The sequence below is a fragment of the Marmota marmota genome, unplaced genomic scaffold (assembly GCF_001458135.2).
Source record: "Marmota marmota marmota unplaced genomic scaffold, marMar, whole genome shotgun sequence".
In the NCBI taxonomy this organism is placed as follows: domain Eukaryota; kingdom Metazoa; phylum Chordata; class Mammalia; order Rodentia; family Sciuridae; genus Marmota; species Marmota marmota.
Window position 1 is genome coordinate 1,789,490 of NW_025999862.1, and position 16,144 is coordinate 1,805,633.

General features: G+C 58.3%; 1 protein-coding gene across 1 annotated transcript in view; it reads right to left on the reverse strand.

The window, feature by feature from the left end:
- Positions 1 to 16,144, reverse strand: part of Cdh23 (cadherin related 23) — a 390,629-nt gene that overhangs the window by 217,209 nt on the left and 157,276 nt on the right. Inside the window, exons 7-8 of the mRNA XM_048808827.1 lie at positions 9,722 to 9,916; positions 5,898 to 6,026 (exon numbers count right to left, since the gene is read on the reverse strand). Coding sequence (XP_048664784.1) covers positions 5,898 to 6,026; positions 9,722 to 9,916 — 324 coding nt within the window. The remainder of the gene's footprint in view (positions 1 to 5,897; positions 6,027 to 9,721; positions 9,917 to 16,144) is intronic.

The window sequence follows — 16,144 nt, forward strand, 5'->3', positions numbered from 1 at the left end:
CCCAGCACTGGTGGAGAAGGAGCCCAGAGCAGGGGAGAGGCAGGGGTCCCGGAGAGCCGTCCGTATCAAGAAGCCGAGGACACAGGAGGGGACAGCTGTGTGTGCAGATGGAGAAACAGCTCCTACAGTGCAGAAGCCCACCTGGAGGAACCTCGAAAGGTACACAGGTTGGTGGCATTTAGGATGGGTTTTGAAGAGTGCGTAGGAGCTTTCCAGAGAGAGAAAAATGGAAAGGAAGGTGCTCCGTGGACAAGAGACAGAGCAAGCAAGCCTCGGAGACGCGGCTTGTCCTAGGAAGGGATCCTGGCGCACGGCCAGCACTCGCCAGCTGCGGTTGACAAATTGGCTGATGGACTGAATGATCCAATGCACACACGGGGTGCTGACGCGGCCGCTACCACGCTACTTGCTGAATCGCCCTCTCCCGAGGCCACCTCCACCTGCTCTCCAGGCTCCAACACACCCTGTCGCCAGAGGTTCTGGCCCTGGGGCTGCCTGAGTGATGACCGCCAATCGGACCCATCTCCACCTCGGGGGAAATAGCAACCTGGCGTTTTGGGGTTTATATTTTGTACCTGATGAACAGAATTCATTCTCTCTCTCTCTCTTTCTCTCTCTCTCTCTCTCCCCCTCTCTGCTTCCTGATTATCATGTCCTGGGCTCTTTCCTCCGCCGCACCCTTTCTCCATGATGTCCTGCCTCACTTAGGCCCAGAGCAGTGGGGCCGGGGGGTCTATGGACTGAGCCCTCTGAAATCGTGAGGCCCGAATAAACGTTCCCTCTTCTAAAATCGTTCTTGTCAGGTCCTTTGGTCACAGCAATGAAAAAGCTGACTAAAACAGGGACTTTGGCTCCAAAGTGCTCTTGCTCGTCAGGTGACGCTACCTCTGTGACAGGTTCCGTTATAATAACAATAATGTCATTTGTAAAAGTCATTGCTCTGTGCACTTTACAAGCATCAGCTCCCGTGGAACTGGGGAAAGGCTGCACCGGGGCTCCCTGAGCTGCCGGGGGCTGTGGCGTATCAGGGCTCCGAGGAGCTGCCAGGGCCGTTCTCCAGCTCGTTCTCTGAGACCGGGGTGTCCTTCGTGAAGCACGTTAGTGGGCCGCTGGGACAAGGCTGTTTGGGAAGCACAGCATTTCACTTGAAGGGTCCACACCCCCAGACTCTTTTGGGGGGATCTGCCCCTCCTGGGGTCATTTGTTACCAGGAGAAGCCGGGGTCTGTCTCCCTGAGGCGCCAGCTGCCAGTTGTGCTTTTTGGACATGGGGGCAGCTCCTCGGATGCAGCCTCATCCTACCCAGGCCCCACAGGTGTCCTGGCGTGAGGGTCCCTGGCCTGCCAGAGTCACTAAGCTGGCTGGCTGCTCCCAGCTCCACCCTCCCAGCTGGAGGGGCAGCTGCATGACCCCAGTGCACACCCAGGGCAGGCAGGGGCAGCACCTAAGACAGTGAGCCCCAAGAGGACAGAATAAGGCGGCCAGCACTGGCCTGGGCAAAGAGGGGACCTGGTGACCCAAGGACCTTCAACACTCAGAGCCCTGTGGGCACCTCCCCTGGGGGCAGTCCGGCCCCAGATGGCCAGAGTCCTCCAAGGTGGGTGGAGCTGGGAGCAGCCAGCCAGCTCTGCAGGATAGGAGGCCAAGGACGCTCCCTCCCAGCAGGGGTCACCCAGATGCTACGGAGAGCCCTGCCTGGCTCCTGACAAGGTCTGGGGTTTCATCTCTTTTTTTGGGTAAATAAATCCACTTTTAATAAAACCCTGAGCTTTTAATACAAGTGCAGACAGAAAGACTGGAAATGTTATGAGAAGGAATTAACAGGGAGGTCCGGGGGCTCTCGGGAACTCACGGCTCTTGTTTCAGAGTCTCGGTGATTATATTTTCAATATACTGCAACTTATTTCCAAAGATGAGGGAACGGGGAAGTGCAGCCCCACCTGGCCCGGCCAGTCTGCTTCAAGGCCCCTCTGCCCAAAGCAGCTGGGCATGGCTGGTAGAGCAGGTGGGCAGGCCAGGTCCAGCCCCACCTGCCGAGGAGCTTCTTGCCCTCACCAGAACCCACACCAGGGGGAGGACGAGGCCTTCTCAGAAACGAGGCTCTCCCCGGAGAGGCAACAGGTGTGCAGACCCATGGGGCCCCGACTCCTCGAGACGTGGGGCAGGAGCACAGCCAGGTGGTTGTGTTCAATCCGGTGCCTGACCTCCTGTGACTGAATCCTCTGCGTCAGTTTTAACCTCTCGCGTCCCTTTTCCCATCTATAAAATGGGTTCATAATAGATCCCGCTTCTAAGCATTCGCTATGTATGTAAAGCACTCATATGTGGCAAAGGTGACAAAAGTGATTGGGACTACAAACTGGGGTCCGGAATCCCTGTGGGTACCTGGTGGAGATCCAGGTGCCTGGTCCTGGACAATGGACACACGTCCTGTTTCCGATTTCAGCAAATTCCCACCCCGACATCCTACCGCTCTCCACCCTCGAGCTCTGGTTTTTCTATGTGTATCCGAACAGCCAGCGGCCGACGGCGAGGATGGGTGTCGCCTGCGCAGGGCTGAGCACCCGCCAGCGTCCTCTCTCTCTTCCCCTCACGGTGGAGCAGGTCACACGGGTTCTCTCCGCCCCACAGCAGGGGACTCAGGCCACAGGTGGGCAGGGATAGAGGGCCCGGCTCGGGCTGGCCCCTTGCCTCCTGGCGTAGGTGGAAGGGCCGGGGACTCTGTGCCCAGGGGACATGCACGGGCCGGGGTGGGCAGTGAAGGCAGAAGCTGGGACTTTTCTCTCCCCTTTGTGCTGCGTCCCTCCCTCCGCCCCTCTGCAGGAGAGTTGGCTCAAGGGGCCGCGCCTGGCCTCAGAGGCCTGGGCCGCCTTCCCCAGCTCCCCTGGAGCCCCAGCCCACTGCCACTTCCAAGACAGGATTAAGGACTTGAAAGGTGACGAGCAGTTTGCTTTGGGAGTGGGAGGCGCCCTTAGGGGGAGCTGGCTGGCGGGGGCTGGCGGGGACTTCCGACCAGAGCTGCCGCAGCAGATTCTGAGGCAGAAAATCCTATTTCTCAGTCCTTAATTCCAGTCAATTCCAGTCAAAGGGCTGATAGGCATCGGCTGGCAGTAATTTGTGCAGTTTATCCGCTCCTTTCACCTTCTATCGGTCCTCCACTGACGGGCAGGCCGACATGCTGCTGCTCGAGTGAGGAAATTAAAATTTGATGCAATAATCCCAAATAAGAAGGATTTTATTAGGTAATATATACACTTTAGATGAGGCATGCCTGCCCGATACACTGATAGAGGGAGGTGTACATGCTGGGAGCCGCAGATAAAGAGGGGAGCCAGGGGGAGTGGGGAAGGGTCTGGGCGGAGGCCCGGGAGCCGTGGAGGCAAGGCCCGGAAGGAGGATGCCTGGGTCCTGCGGCCCAGGAGGCTCCTGGGCCAGCAGGGAACAACTGCATCAAATCAGAGTGCCACACGGTAAAGGGACACGGAGGACCCAGATCAAGGCACGGAAACTGATTAGAGGCCTGGAAAAATCGGGCCTGGAGTGTGCAGGAGGAGGCCTGCGGGAGAGGGCCGTGTGCAGACGGGAAACGGGGCTCCTTCCAAGTGCGGAGCCAGGAGGAGAGGACAGGCGCGTGGATGTAAAGTGTGATTCCGTGGACTGGGGGACCCCAGGCAGCGCCCCCAGAAGAGGCCAAACCCCCACTTACTGCCTGGTTTGCCTCCCTTCACCCCCAGCCTGGTCAGGACCCACACGGAGGAGCTCATACCCTCCTAACAGGGGTTCAGCAGCTCCCCAGACATTGGCCTTACAGGGGCAAAGGGACAACCTGGCCAGGCAGAGATAGCAAGGTCTCTGAGCCCGAAGAGATGCAAGAGACATGCAAGTCACATCAGATGCAAGAAACCCAGCCAAGGTGCGAGGAGGGGCTCAGGTGGGCAAGCATCTGGTTTGCTCGGACCGAGGGATCACTAGCAGAGCCCGTGGAAGCCTCCGGAGAGAAGAGGGTGTGGCTTCCCACAGGCCCCTGCACACAGGGCTGGTGTTGGAGGAAGGCACGGAAGAAAGAAGCATGGAGTGAGGGAATGCAGGTCTGAAAGTAACACCTGTAACAGCGGAGGGTGGTCCTGGAGAGAGGGAAGCTAGCAAAGGACAAGCCCAAGGGTCTCAGAGGAAGCTCACACCGTGACGGGAGGTGAGGCTCAGCCGGAAGGCCTGGCCCAGCCTGAATACCAGAAACCAGCCACTGGGTCGCCAAACCCTCGGTTTGATCTCTGCTCATTTCCAGCACTTGTGGGGTGCTTGACGTGGGTTGCTGATGACAGCAGGTGCCAGAGGTGATAAGGGTGACAGGATGGTCTTCTTCATCCAGCCATTCCATAGATACTTCCCACTATGCCCGTGCACACAGCTGACCTATGCTCCCAGCCCAGCCGGGAAGCAGAGTCTGGGCCAGTTGCTCCAGAGCCCTGAGCACTCAGAAGGACAAGCCCGGGGGGCTGGGGGCGGATAGGAGCAAACAGCAGTCAGCTCCGTCCTGAGACTGAGATGAGGGCCCGGCAAGGAGGAGAAAGGAAGGGGTCCTGGGAAGTGGTCCTGCGTGTCCAGCCAAGCAGGGGCACCCTTCAGTCTCCAAGGCCGGGGCTCCCACTGTGCACAGAAGCCAGGAAAGAGAAGGGTGGCGACCCGAGGTGCCCTCCCCTGCCCTCCAAGCAGCTGCAAATACCCGTTGCAGCAGGCTAGAGAGCATCCTGCTTGTTAGAGCTTCTGCTTCACACCTGGCCAAGAAGACAGGGGCCCAGTGCCAGCTCCATGCCCCTGGCCAGTGGTCAGGACAGCCATGGTGTCCAAGCTGGGCGTCAGGCTGCCCTGGCGTGCAATGGCCTGGGAGCGTGGTCTGCACAAGTCAGGCAGCCAGCCTGTGCAGATGGACAGGGCCCAAACACCCACTGGCCCCTGGTGGGAGCCTGCCCTGCTCTCACAACTGTGAGACCGTCCTCCTAACACACAGGCTTCTCTCAAAAGAAGGGGCAGGGCTGGGGCTGCAGCTCCGTGACAGAGCACTTGCCTAGCATGGGTCGAGGCCCTGGGTTCCGTCCCCAGCTCTGCAGGAACCAATGCTGTTCCCCAAGCTGCGTGTCCAGGCCTCACCTGCCCGAGGAGGCACCTCACTGTCCTCTATCAGCCCACGGTGGGGGCTTCCTTCTAGCTAGCATAGAGGCGGGGAGGCAACCACTCTAGGGATGCCTGTCATTGTCGCCTGGCCACAGCTACCCCAGCCATGACCCCTGCAGAGTGGACAGTGGCCTGTTTCATTCTCTGAGACCCCCACTTATGGCTGTTTGGGCCAGAGGTGGACACATGGTCCCAGGGCAGTCAATCCACAGGTTGGCTGGTGCCCAGTGACTTGTGACATGGCACAAAGTCAGGAGTCTCTGTTGTAAACCTGGACCCGAGAAACCCAAAGACGGAGCAGTTAGAGAGGCCAGCTGCTGCTGCTGGCTCTCAAGGAAGAGCCAGGGCTGAGAGGCCTTCGGGGCAGAAGGCCAGCTGCCCCCTTAGGCCATGCTGATGGCAGACTGCAGGCCGTGGCCAAGCCTGAGGATGCTCTGCAGAGCCTGCACCCCACTCCAGTCCCCAGCGCAGGCTGGGCTCCCAAGAGCACCCCCAGCAGATGCCTTTCTGATCACTCTCCTTCCTGCCCAGCCAACTTTGTTCTTTGCCACTCAGAGCATCCTGGGGACAAAGCAGGAGGATGGGGAGGTGGGGTTTTACTGATGATGCCTGTCACTACCATCCCAGGTGCCAGGGTAGGCGGAGCTAGGAGGAGCTCCCGCCAGCACTAGAGCCCCTCCCTGAAAGGGGCTCAGAGGGAAGTGCCCAGGGCCGGGGGGGACTTACCGGAGGAGAATGCTCATAGATGTTGGTGCTGTAAGGCAGGTTGATGAAGATGGGGTCCATGTCCTGGACGTCCGTGATGATGATGGCCAGGTTGGCCAGGGTGGACAGAGGCCTGGTCTTGTCTTGATCCTTAGAGGGCAAAGAGAGCACACAGCCTTAGTTTAAGTGACTCCGTGGACACACGCATGTACACGCACACACGGTCCTGGAGCATGTGTCACACACATGCACATGTCCAGGCACACACGTACATGAGGACTCCTGCAGGAAGACACAGACAGGGTGCCCAGGGCCATGGGACAGTGGCTTCTCCAGTGTCATGAAGAGCGTGGGGGTAGAGGTAGCCCCGGCCCAGCTACCCTGAATATCCGTTGCACTGGCTGGCTGGCTTCAGGGAAAGAGATGGCTCTGTCCTCAGTGCCTCTGCTGTGTTCAGCCCAGGGTCCCAGCCCCTCTCCATGCCCAGGACAACTAGATAGCAAATCCTCAGAAGAAGGGCCCTTTGGACACACAGGGGCTCATTCTGGGACCCGCAATCCTGCTCTGGGTTCTGGGTTTACTGATCAAGGGACTTTTCCAGTCGAACCAGCAGGGGGAGCTCCAGAGCCTGTGACATCTGGGGGCCTCCAGGAAGGATCCTGAGGGGTCAGGCCTGCCATTCCCCGGTGGCCCTACAGGCAATACTGGAAATTCAGTCCTATAAAAAGCTCACCAAGAGAGGACACCCAGGACCCGAAAGACACAGCTGATGATGAAAACCGAAGCAGCCTGCTGCTACCCAGTAACACCAGTCAGCACCAGTGGCAGAGGCACAGCTGAACGCAGAGCCTGCCCCACACCTGCGTCCCCATGAGAAGTCGTGGGCTCACCGTCCCCGTGGGCTCACAGAGACCAGAGAGGGAAGTGACTGCCTAGACTCATCCGACTGTAAGGGGGTAGCAAGAACTCGAACTCAGAGCACTTTACACAGACATCTGCCCTTGCTGGGCGCAGTGGTGCATGTCTCTGACCCCACTGGCTTGAGAAGCTGAGGCAGGAGGATCACGAGTTCAAAGCCAGCCTCAGCAACTTAGCATGACCCTAAGCAATGTAGTGGGACTCTATCTCTAAATAAAATATAAAAAGGGCTGGGGATGTGGCTCAGTGGTTAAGTGCCCCTGGGTGCAATCCCTGGTACCAAAAAAACAAAAAACAAAAAACAAAACAAACAAACAAAAAAAAAAAACGCCCTTCACAGCCTTGATTTGGGGCCTAAACATCCGGGACTTGCCGGGTAACCTCCAGTAAGTTCTTTCCCCTCCCGGATTCTCGATGTCCATTCCTGTAAGGTGAAAGCTCCATTCAGTATCTCCCAGCCCCGTGGATTTGTGAATTCTCTGATCTGGGATTTGAGGGTGGTTGTCCCCAGGTGCGATGGCCCTTGGTTTGTCTGGAGTGACGTGAGCAAGGCCAGGCATTCCCCACGTTATGAGAAAGCCTGGTGCCTGCCCCGACCCCCAGAGATGGAGCTGCAGAGCCCAGGAGGCGAAGGGGCCCCACTGTCCCTGTGAGTCCTCGGGGGTCGCCAAGGAGTGGGTGGGAGGGCCTCAGGGACGGGAGTGGGCGCAGCCAGGCGGGGAGTCTGGGAGCAGGAGGAGCTGAGCAGAGGGGCCCTGGGGTGGGGTAGGGGCAGCCTCTCAGGCTCCAAAACCATGGACTCCACAGCCCAGGCTGGGGTACTGCCCCAGGGAGCGCTCCCAGCCAGGGAGCGCTCCCAGCCAGGCACATGGCCCAGCAGGAGTCCCCTGACCTCCTGGGCAACAGACGCCATGATTCTGATTTGCCATTACCAGGCTCCTGAAGGCAGCTGGCTTTTGTCCAGCCTGGCACCTGCCACCTCCATTGTACCCTGGGCTATCGTCCTGCTCCTGTGACAGATGACCCCATCCACCCCACCCTGAACTCTCTGGTGGGGAAGGGAGATAGCAGTAGGCACATCTGGTGGGGCAGGCGTCATGCCAGGCTCTCAGATGTGACCAGGGCCTGTGGCTGTCTCCTCTACAGCTGGGGACCACATTATTGCCTTCGTCACAGGCCAGAGAATCACCTGGGGAAATGCCCAGCCCCAAGGGCACGATGCCAGCCCCAGAGGTATCACGGCATCAGCTGATCCAGGAGCTAGCAGGAAGCCACCCACCAGGGAGTGACAGGCCCCTCCTGCTCTGCAGTTTCAAGGCCTGATTGCCGGGAGATTAGCAGCAATTTCTCTGTATTCATCAGCCCAGCTTGAGCACGGGGCTCGTGATGGGCCTGGCCACCCACATTCTTACCTGTGCCCAGCGCTGATCTGTTCCCACATCCCAGAGCCATTTTTATGGAGGATGGAAATTATCCCACAGGGGCAGGTTTGTAGAGAAAGAGGACAAGCACCTGCATGCCTGAGCGCAGCGTGAGCGATCGCAACACAGGGACGGGCGTGCAGAAGTTGCCGGTGGGTAGGCACAAAAGCAACCTCTGGGCTTCCTAGCCCCCTTCATCCCACAAGTCCCTTTTACAAATGGCAGCACACATCGCCCGGGAGACCAGGGAGAGGGAAAGAATGCCAGTATCCTCTGCAGGGCTACGGGGCCCGCTTGGGCAGGAAGATGCAGTCCCTGGCTCTTGAGGCGTCTCGGTGTCTTGGCCATGCCTGGGGAACCCCATCTTTCAAAAGCAGACCCTTCAGCCAGGGCAGTGGTGCACACCTGTAATCCCAGCAGCTTGGGAGGCTGAGGCACGAGGATCGGAAGTTCAAAGCCAGCCTCAGCAAAAGTGAGGCGCTAAGACCCTGTCTCTAAATAAAATACAAATAGGGCTGGGGATGTGGCTCAGTGGTTGAGTGCCCCTGAGTTTAATCCCTTGTATCCCCCCCAAAAGAGAAAAAAAGTAGACCTTGACCCAGCCCAGAGGCAGAGCCAGGGATCTGGGCTCTGGGAGCTGTCAGGTAGAGCTCCTGGGCACAGGCAGCCCCTCTGAAGCGAGGTGGGCAGGTGTCCAGTGCTGGGTGCGGGCTGGTGGGTCCTAGGGGTTGAGAAGGAAGCCCGGAGTTTGCCTTGCTCTTGGCCTGAGCTGATGGTACCAGCTGTGGTTGGAGGCAGCGCAGGAGCAGGGGAGAGGGGAGTGCAGGGGTAGCACGCTGTTAGGGTGTGGCTGTCCCTAAACAGCTTGCAAACAGCTGTGTGTGCCGGAGATTCCTGGCCCTGAGACGTGGTGTCAGAACTGAGAGTCTCGCAACCCGGGTCAGGTTTTTTCTCCAGAGTCACTCATCAGCTGCATGAGTTGCAACCGTGTCCTCCGCATCATGGGACAGTGACTCCCCTCCTGCCCTCAACTAACTCGTCCTGAACTCCCAGGGACTGCTTGATCCCCTGTCTCCAAGAGGCCCTGCTCCCTGGGGTAGCAGCCAGGAAGGACCTGGGCCCCTCTGGTCCCTGCACATTAGTGATGTCATGGCTTGTCTGTGTCCCGGAGAGTGAGAGGACACCCTGCACTATGAATGTCGCAAGGACATTGCCGGCGCTGGCTATGGAGTGGGGCTCCTGGGTGACTTTGGATCAATCATTGAATTGCTCCTGCGACTCCGTTTTCTTATCTATAAATTGCACATCTTAAAAACACTAAAAGCTCAGCACACTGCCAGGGACACAGTGCGAGCGCCCGGTGACGCTGGCTGTCGCTTGGCCATCACGATCGCCAGCATCCGTGTTCCACGCTGCGGCTGCTGGGCAACTGGGGCCGTGTCCTGTCGCCTCCTCAAGGGCAGGAGGAGGTGGACCCCTGGGGGCTCAGCGGCTGTGGTGACTCACCGTGGCGTTGACGGTGAGCTGGTAGGCCTGCGTGACCTCATAGTCCAGCTCCCGGGTCACGGTGACGATGCCACGGGCGCTGTCGATGGCGAAGAACTGGGAGGGAGGCTGGAAGGAGTAGAGGACGCTGCCGCCCGCGCCCAGGTCGGGGTCCGTGGCGTTCACGATGAAGATGGGCGTCCCCACCGGTGTGTTCTAGGGGACAGCAAAGCAAAGAAGAGTGAGCCGGAGCCCAGGGCAGGGGCTGCGTCGGCCACAGTCCCCCAAAGCCCATTAGCCACGTCCCTCCAGCCAACCAGACCCGGGGCGCTGTCATTGTCATTCTGAGAGGGTTCAGAGCAATTTAAAATGCAGTATCTATTTTTTTTTTCCTTATTTGATGGCCTCCTGGTGGCCGTAAGAGCACCGGTTCCAAAGATGATCAGCTCATCCTGGAGTTCTGGATGAGGGGACGCGCGTCCCCAAACCCATTTCATGGCGATTTCGCTTCCTCGGCCGCCTGCCCCCTGGCCGCCCCAGCCACAGGCCCAGGCTGCTCCGGAGGGTGACCGACAGTCTGCGTGTCAGGGAGGTTTCAAGGCACAAGCTGGAAGCCGTGCGCCTGGGGGGACTGGCAGGGCCTGGGGCTCCCCTGGCACCCTAGAGGTTCCTGGCCTTGCCCTCCCTGGGCCTCTGCAGCCACCCCAGGAAGCCTGCCCGCTTCAGCAGTGTCCCCGTTGTCTCTGTGACCCTCTGCTCTATGCTGTGTAGAGACCCTGCCCCTTTCTGACTTGGGGAGTCTGGTTAAGGTCCCCTTCTGCACAGAGGACTTCCAGACCCCACAGGCAGGCCGTCTCCACTGTGCCCACCCTGTCCCCTGACACCCCCCGGCTCCGCATGGCCCCGTCTCTCCTCCAGCTCCTTGGCCAGTGCCCGGCTTCCGCATGGCATAGGGCTCTGGGGAAGCCCTGGGCCCGATCAGCCTTGCCCGGCACGGAGCCTCGCCCACGGTGAGCGTTCAATAAATACCCCACGAACACACAGCGACCCTCTGCGAGGGCACTCAGCTCATTACATTCTGAGTATCTGTCTGCACCCCCTCCCTGCTGTCAGTTCTCATCTCGTGGTGGCGACCACAGGGCCTGGCACGTGTGCTGTGCCTGCTAAACATGGGTTGAGTGGATTTATTTATAATTCAGTGAGTTTCTGGACACATCTAAGGAAAGACGATCTAATTGAGACTTTTCACGAAAACAAAGAAACAACAATAAAAACTGTGCCAGGCCCTGTGCTACAGGCCAGGTCGGCCAACTCTGTGACAAGTGTCTTTCTGGGTGGCAGCTATCCATCTGCCTTATAAAAGGCAGCTGAGGCACAGAGAGGTTAATAACTTGCCCATAGTTGCACAGTTAGGCAGTGGCAGACCAAGGCTTGAATCCAGGCCTAGTAAGTGCCTGCTCCTGAGTTCTGTACCAAAGGATCCTGGAAACCTGGTGTCAGCTCCTCCCCCACCTCCTCCGTGTGATGCTGGGGAAGCTGGTGGCACAGATGGCACCAGAGTGTGGGCTGGCCGGTATGTTCCCTGGGGACAGAGGCGGCATTCCCTGAGCTCTGTGTTCTTTTCATACTGGCACAAAGACTAGGTCCCCTGATCCTGCAGGGCTCCCCTTTCTTTGGGGACCCGTCTCAGGCACCCTGGCAGCCCTTGCTGAGCTCTTCATAAGGCCCCTCATCAAGGCTGGGAGGGCCTCTGAGAGCAAAGCCCCTCCTGGTCAGTAGGCAAGTTCAGGCTGAATGGGCAGACCCACGGCCTGTCCATCTCTCACCACTCTGCCCCCTGGGATCAGGGGAGGCGGACCAGAGGCAGACCGCAGGAAGCCCCTCTCCTCTCGCTAGCCATGACTCCCCAGTGCCCTTGCTGCAGAACGCAGGCCTGCGTGGACTACCTCCCAGAGAAGTGCAGCTCTTTACACTTCACTGACTCAGCAGGCCCCTCACACCTCTGGGCTTTGGAGCATGCGTTTCCTTCAGCAGGGTTTCCCTCCCCGCCTGGCTGCCTGTAAAACGGATGTTCTTTCCCTCCAAAGAGAATTAAGCCTGTGGAGTGAGCAAGTGCTAGGGATTCAGGCCTGGGCAGACCATCTGTTGGAATCCCGGCCTTGCTGTGTGTCTTTGGGTTAACTACTTAATCTCTCTGATCCTTAATCCACTCTCTGTACACTGAAACATAATACCAGGTTGACGTGAAGGGTCCATAAGCTCATGAGTGTAAATTTCCCAGCCCAAAGGCGCTGAGAAGATGGCAGCTGAGATTTCAATACTTGATCACCTTTTAGAGGGGTATAGACAAGGCACCTTCCAGGGTGGGCAGAGAGGTGTCAAGAAGCTGGTGAAGATCGCGGGCACCATGCTGGGCATTCCCAGTGGCTCCCACCCTCCTGCACCTGGATCTGCTAGTGCCCTGCTCTCCTAGCCCCTGCCAGGTCCTCAGAGGGAGACATCTCCAGGCTCTCGGTGGGTTCTGCCAAAGGGTGACTCTGGTCACACTGTTTCCTCCTCATCGCCTTCAGCGCAGCTGGTAGGGCTAAGCCCTGGTGCCTCCACATCCCTTATTTCCCTCCAGTTCTGCCGACCCCTCGTAAGTTCTCTTCATGGACACTCCTCTGCTGGGGCCCCCGACAGGAGCTCCCCAGCCTGACCCGGACAGACACGGGCCCAGCAGGCGCGCAGCCCTGGGGACCAAACTCGCTGCTCACCCGGGAAGCCCTGGCCTCAAGGTCCACAGCTAGCCTGCAGTTCCCTCCTGTCCACCCCCCGCCCCCACCCTCCGAGCACACGAGCGCCACAGCCAGCCCGGACACAGCTCTGGAGGAGCCCCAGGACTGGCCACAGAAAGGATGGACACATTCCCCTTTGAGAGCAGCCAGCCGCTAGACCACACTTCAGAGCGCTGGCCATTCACCCCCTGTGGAGCTGGTGCGCAGAGGGGGGGCTCCCACAGGACGCCAGCTCTCAGCCCTGCCTCGGGGAGACGAGGACATTTCACCGTGCACACCCTGTGGTCCTGGCCGAAGGCCTCCCTGAGCACCGGATCAGAGAATTTAAGAGTGGGTCCCGGCGCACAGTGGGGAGGGGGACGGGCTGGTGCCTGACCTTCTTGGATTATGTTTCATGCCCTGCAGTGAAAGCCATTTAATTCCTGCATAACTTAGGAGAGGTTTTAAATGGGCCTGGCAGAGAGCCACTCATACGTTAGAAGGGGCAACTATCCGAGAGAAAAAAAACGCTGACTTCCTGCATTGCGGGTCCGGGGCACCCTGCTTTTTCAGGGGAATGGGGAGGGGGACAGCTCGCAGCACACACGCGTTCTCTCACACCCAGCTGCTGCTCGCCGCACACAGGCCCCCACCCCACACAAGCAGAGCTTCCACGGACCAGGTGCACCTGGGTTTCCAGGTGACCTACAGACAGCACAACCTGGTGGCTCAGAGCCCCAACTCTGAATCCAGACCTTTTTTTTTTGTTGTATTGGGGGTTGAACCCAGGGGGCACTTAACCCCTGAGCCACATCCCCAGTCCTATTTATTTATTACTTCTGATCAGTTATACATGACAATAGAAACCCAGCCCTTTTTATATTTTATTTAGCAACAGAGTCTCCCTGAGTTGCTTAGGGCCTTGCTAAGTTGCTGAGGCTGGCTTTGAATTCATGATCCTCCTGCCTCAGCCTCCTGAGCTGCTGGGGCTACAGGTGTGTGCCACTGCACCTGGCTGTTCAACCTCTTTTGACCTCGATTTCTTCACCTGTAAAATGGAGCCATGAACAACGCTACCTCTTAGGATTGCTGTGAGAAAGAATTAGATAAGGCATAGAGAAAAGAAACACTCCTTGCCACGCATGGGGCAATATCGATCAAGATTCGATAGATGATCATTGCAATTGGTTACTGCGGCATCAAACATCATGGCAGGCAGGGTGACACGCGCCCCATTTGCAGGGAGCAGAAGGAGAAGGAGCGTAAACAGCCGGCGGATCTCTTCATCATGAATGTAGACAAACAAGCACTTTGAAATTCAGAAGGAGGACATGTCCCCTGACTGGTTCTTGGCTGCTGCCGCTAGGCAGGACACCATCAAGAGGCCTCCTGGCCAGAGCCAGCCAGGATATAGCTCTGGAGGACCCCCAGGGCTGGCCACAAGAAAGGATGGATACACTCCCGTTTGAGAGGGCTTGGGAGCCTGTGAGAGGCGGGGTGAGGGAGATCTAAGGGGAAGGGCACCCGAGGCAAGAGAAGACCCTAAACAGGGCCAGCTGTGACCGCGTACCTCGGGATGGCTCTGATATAGGGCTGGAAGCCACCTTGGGATAATCCAGTCCAGGATCCCCACTTTACAGATGGGAAAAGTGAGCCCAGACAGGGGCCGTGCCCTGCCTCAGGTCTCATAGGTAGTTCCTGGCAGAGCTGTGACAGGAAATCAGGCACCTTGACTCATGTATATAGGCCTTTCCATTCCGCACCTCCACACAGATGACACCTGCTGCTTCCCATCTACCCTCCTTCCTAGAAAAGGTGCTCTTCATACCCACAGGGATGGGTCTAGGCAGCCATATTTCTACCAAGCGACTTCACACCCAGGACGCGTCTGATTGGCCCAGGAATAACCACCTGACCCAAGCAGGCCAATGAGATGGGGCCTTGGAAATGGTGTGGGTCTGCCATGGGACTCTGAGAAGAAAGATCTCCGCTACCAGTGAGGGCTCCAGTGGGTGCCAAGGCTGGCTAAAAGCCACACTGAGGCCAAGCTACAGGATGGCGGAGAAGCCCTGGGCAGGCAGTGGAGGCCCATCTGTAGGAAGAGGAACCATGCACAGAAAGGGAGAGGGCAGAGGAGAGGTGCTGGGGCCTCCAGACCCTGCTCTTCTCAAGCCCCCGCCCCCCACTTCCCTCTCTGACCTTGGCCATGGTGCTGTGAAGCTACTGGACACTGGTCTCCATGGGTCTCTGCTCCTTGCTCCCACCTGGCTCTAACCCAGGTCCCCCTGACCCCCTTCTGCCCCTTTAACACCCAGAACTGAGCCCCAGAAAGCCAAGCTCCAGGCCACCACTCCTGGACAGCTACAGAAAGCCCAGCACCTGTGACATGAGGCTGGAGGTATTACTGGGGAGAAGAAGAAAATGGCCTGGGTGCATGCCCTCTCCCTCTGTAGTGTCCCCAGACACTCCTTCAACATGCAGATCTGGGCAGGTCACTGGCAGTGATCAGCATCGTGTGCCGAGGCGGCCTGATCCTGGACTTGACACCGTCCGTCTGCAGAGATGCTTGTGGGCCTCATCCCCTTCAGAGTCCTGGATCCTGCCAGGCTGTCCCTCTGGGCTAGCCGTCCACGCCACGGCAGGTCGCAGGCAGGGCAGCCCTACCTCTTCCAACTCCAGTGTCAGCTCCACATCCCCGGTGATGGAGCTGCTGTAAATGGGCCACCCTGTGCAATTCAGAGACAAATAAATCTTTTTGCTACTCCTTGGGGTGACAGGGGAATAGACTCTGGGAAAGTTCTGCCGTGCACGAAATCCTGTTCGTTAATAATAATGATAAATAGCTCCCTTCTCCCACGCGGGGCGGGATCCATTACACTCTGGGCTCCTCCAGAGGGGACTCGGGTGCTCACTGGAACCGGGTGGGGGACTGTGGGCAGCCAGGGGAAGGGGACCCGCTGCAGAGGGACGGAGACAGAGGAGGAGGGGACTGAGGTGGGGACAGTGGAGCCAAAGGGGAGAAGAGCTGAGGAGAAGGGAAGAGCCGGGAGGGACAGGGAAAAGTGGGATGGGGACTGTGAACGGGACGACAGCGGCCCAAGGGACAATGGGGCTGAGGGGAGAGAATCTGCAGGAGAGAGGACAGGGACAGAGACGGGGGGTACCTGGAAAAGGGCGGAGAGGGAAAGTGAGGACAGGGAAGCACTGACGGGGGACGGGGTGAAGGACGGTGCAGCCCCAGGTTCACGGGGACCCTCCCTGATCAGATTCACTCTGTACCCTCGACGGAGCCCAGTAAAAAAGCCCAGCAAAAAAGCCACCAGAGGCGCCATCTCTAAGGGCGTTATTAATATTTATGGAATGCTTGTGAGATGCCGCTTCAGTCTTTAATATCTTATTATAAAGCCTGTTATAAAATGCATTAGTAATAAATTCCTGCAGATGGAGTCCGACAAGGAGCAGGAGCCTTGCTGGATCAGAGCTGGGAACACACCCCCTGAAGTGTGTGCTGCTGCTCGGAGGCTGGGGCGCTGGTCCCCGAGGGGCTGGAAGAGGGAGGGGATCGCAGCTGACACAACCCCTTCCGTCCTCGGCCAGCCCTTGGTCAGCAGCTTTGATACGTCTTAATTCATGGCTTCCTTTTCTCAAATAGGGAAAAGGGAATCTCAGAGAAGTGAAGCAGTTGGTC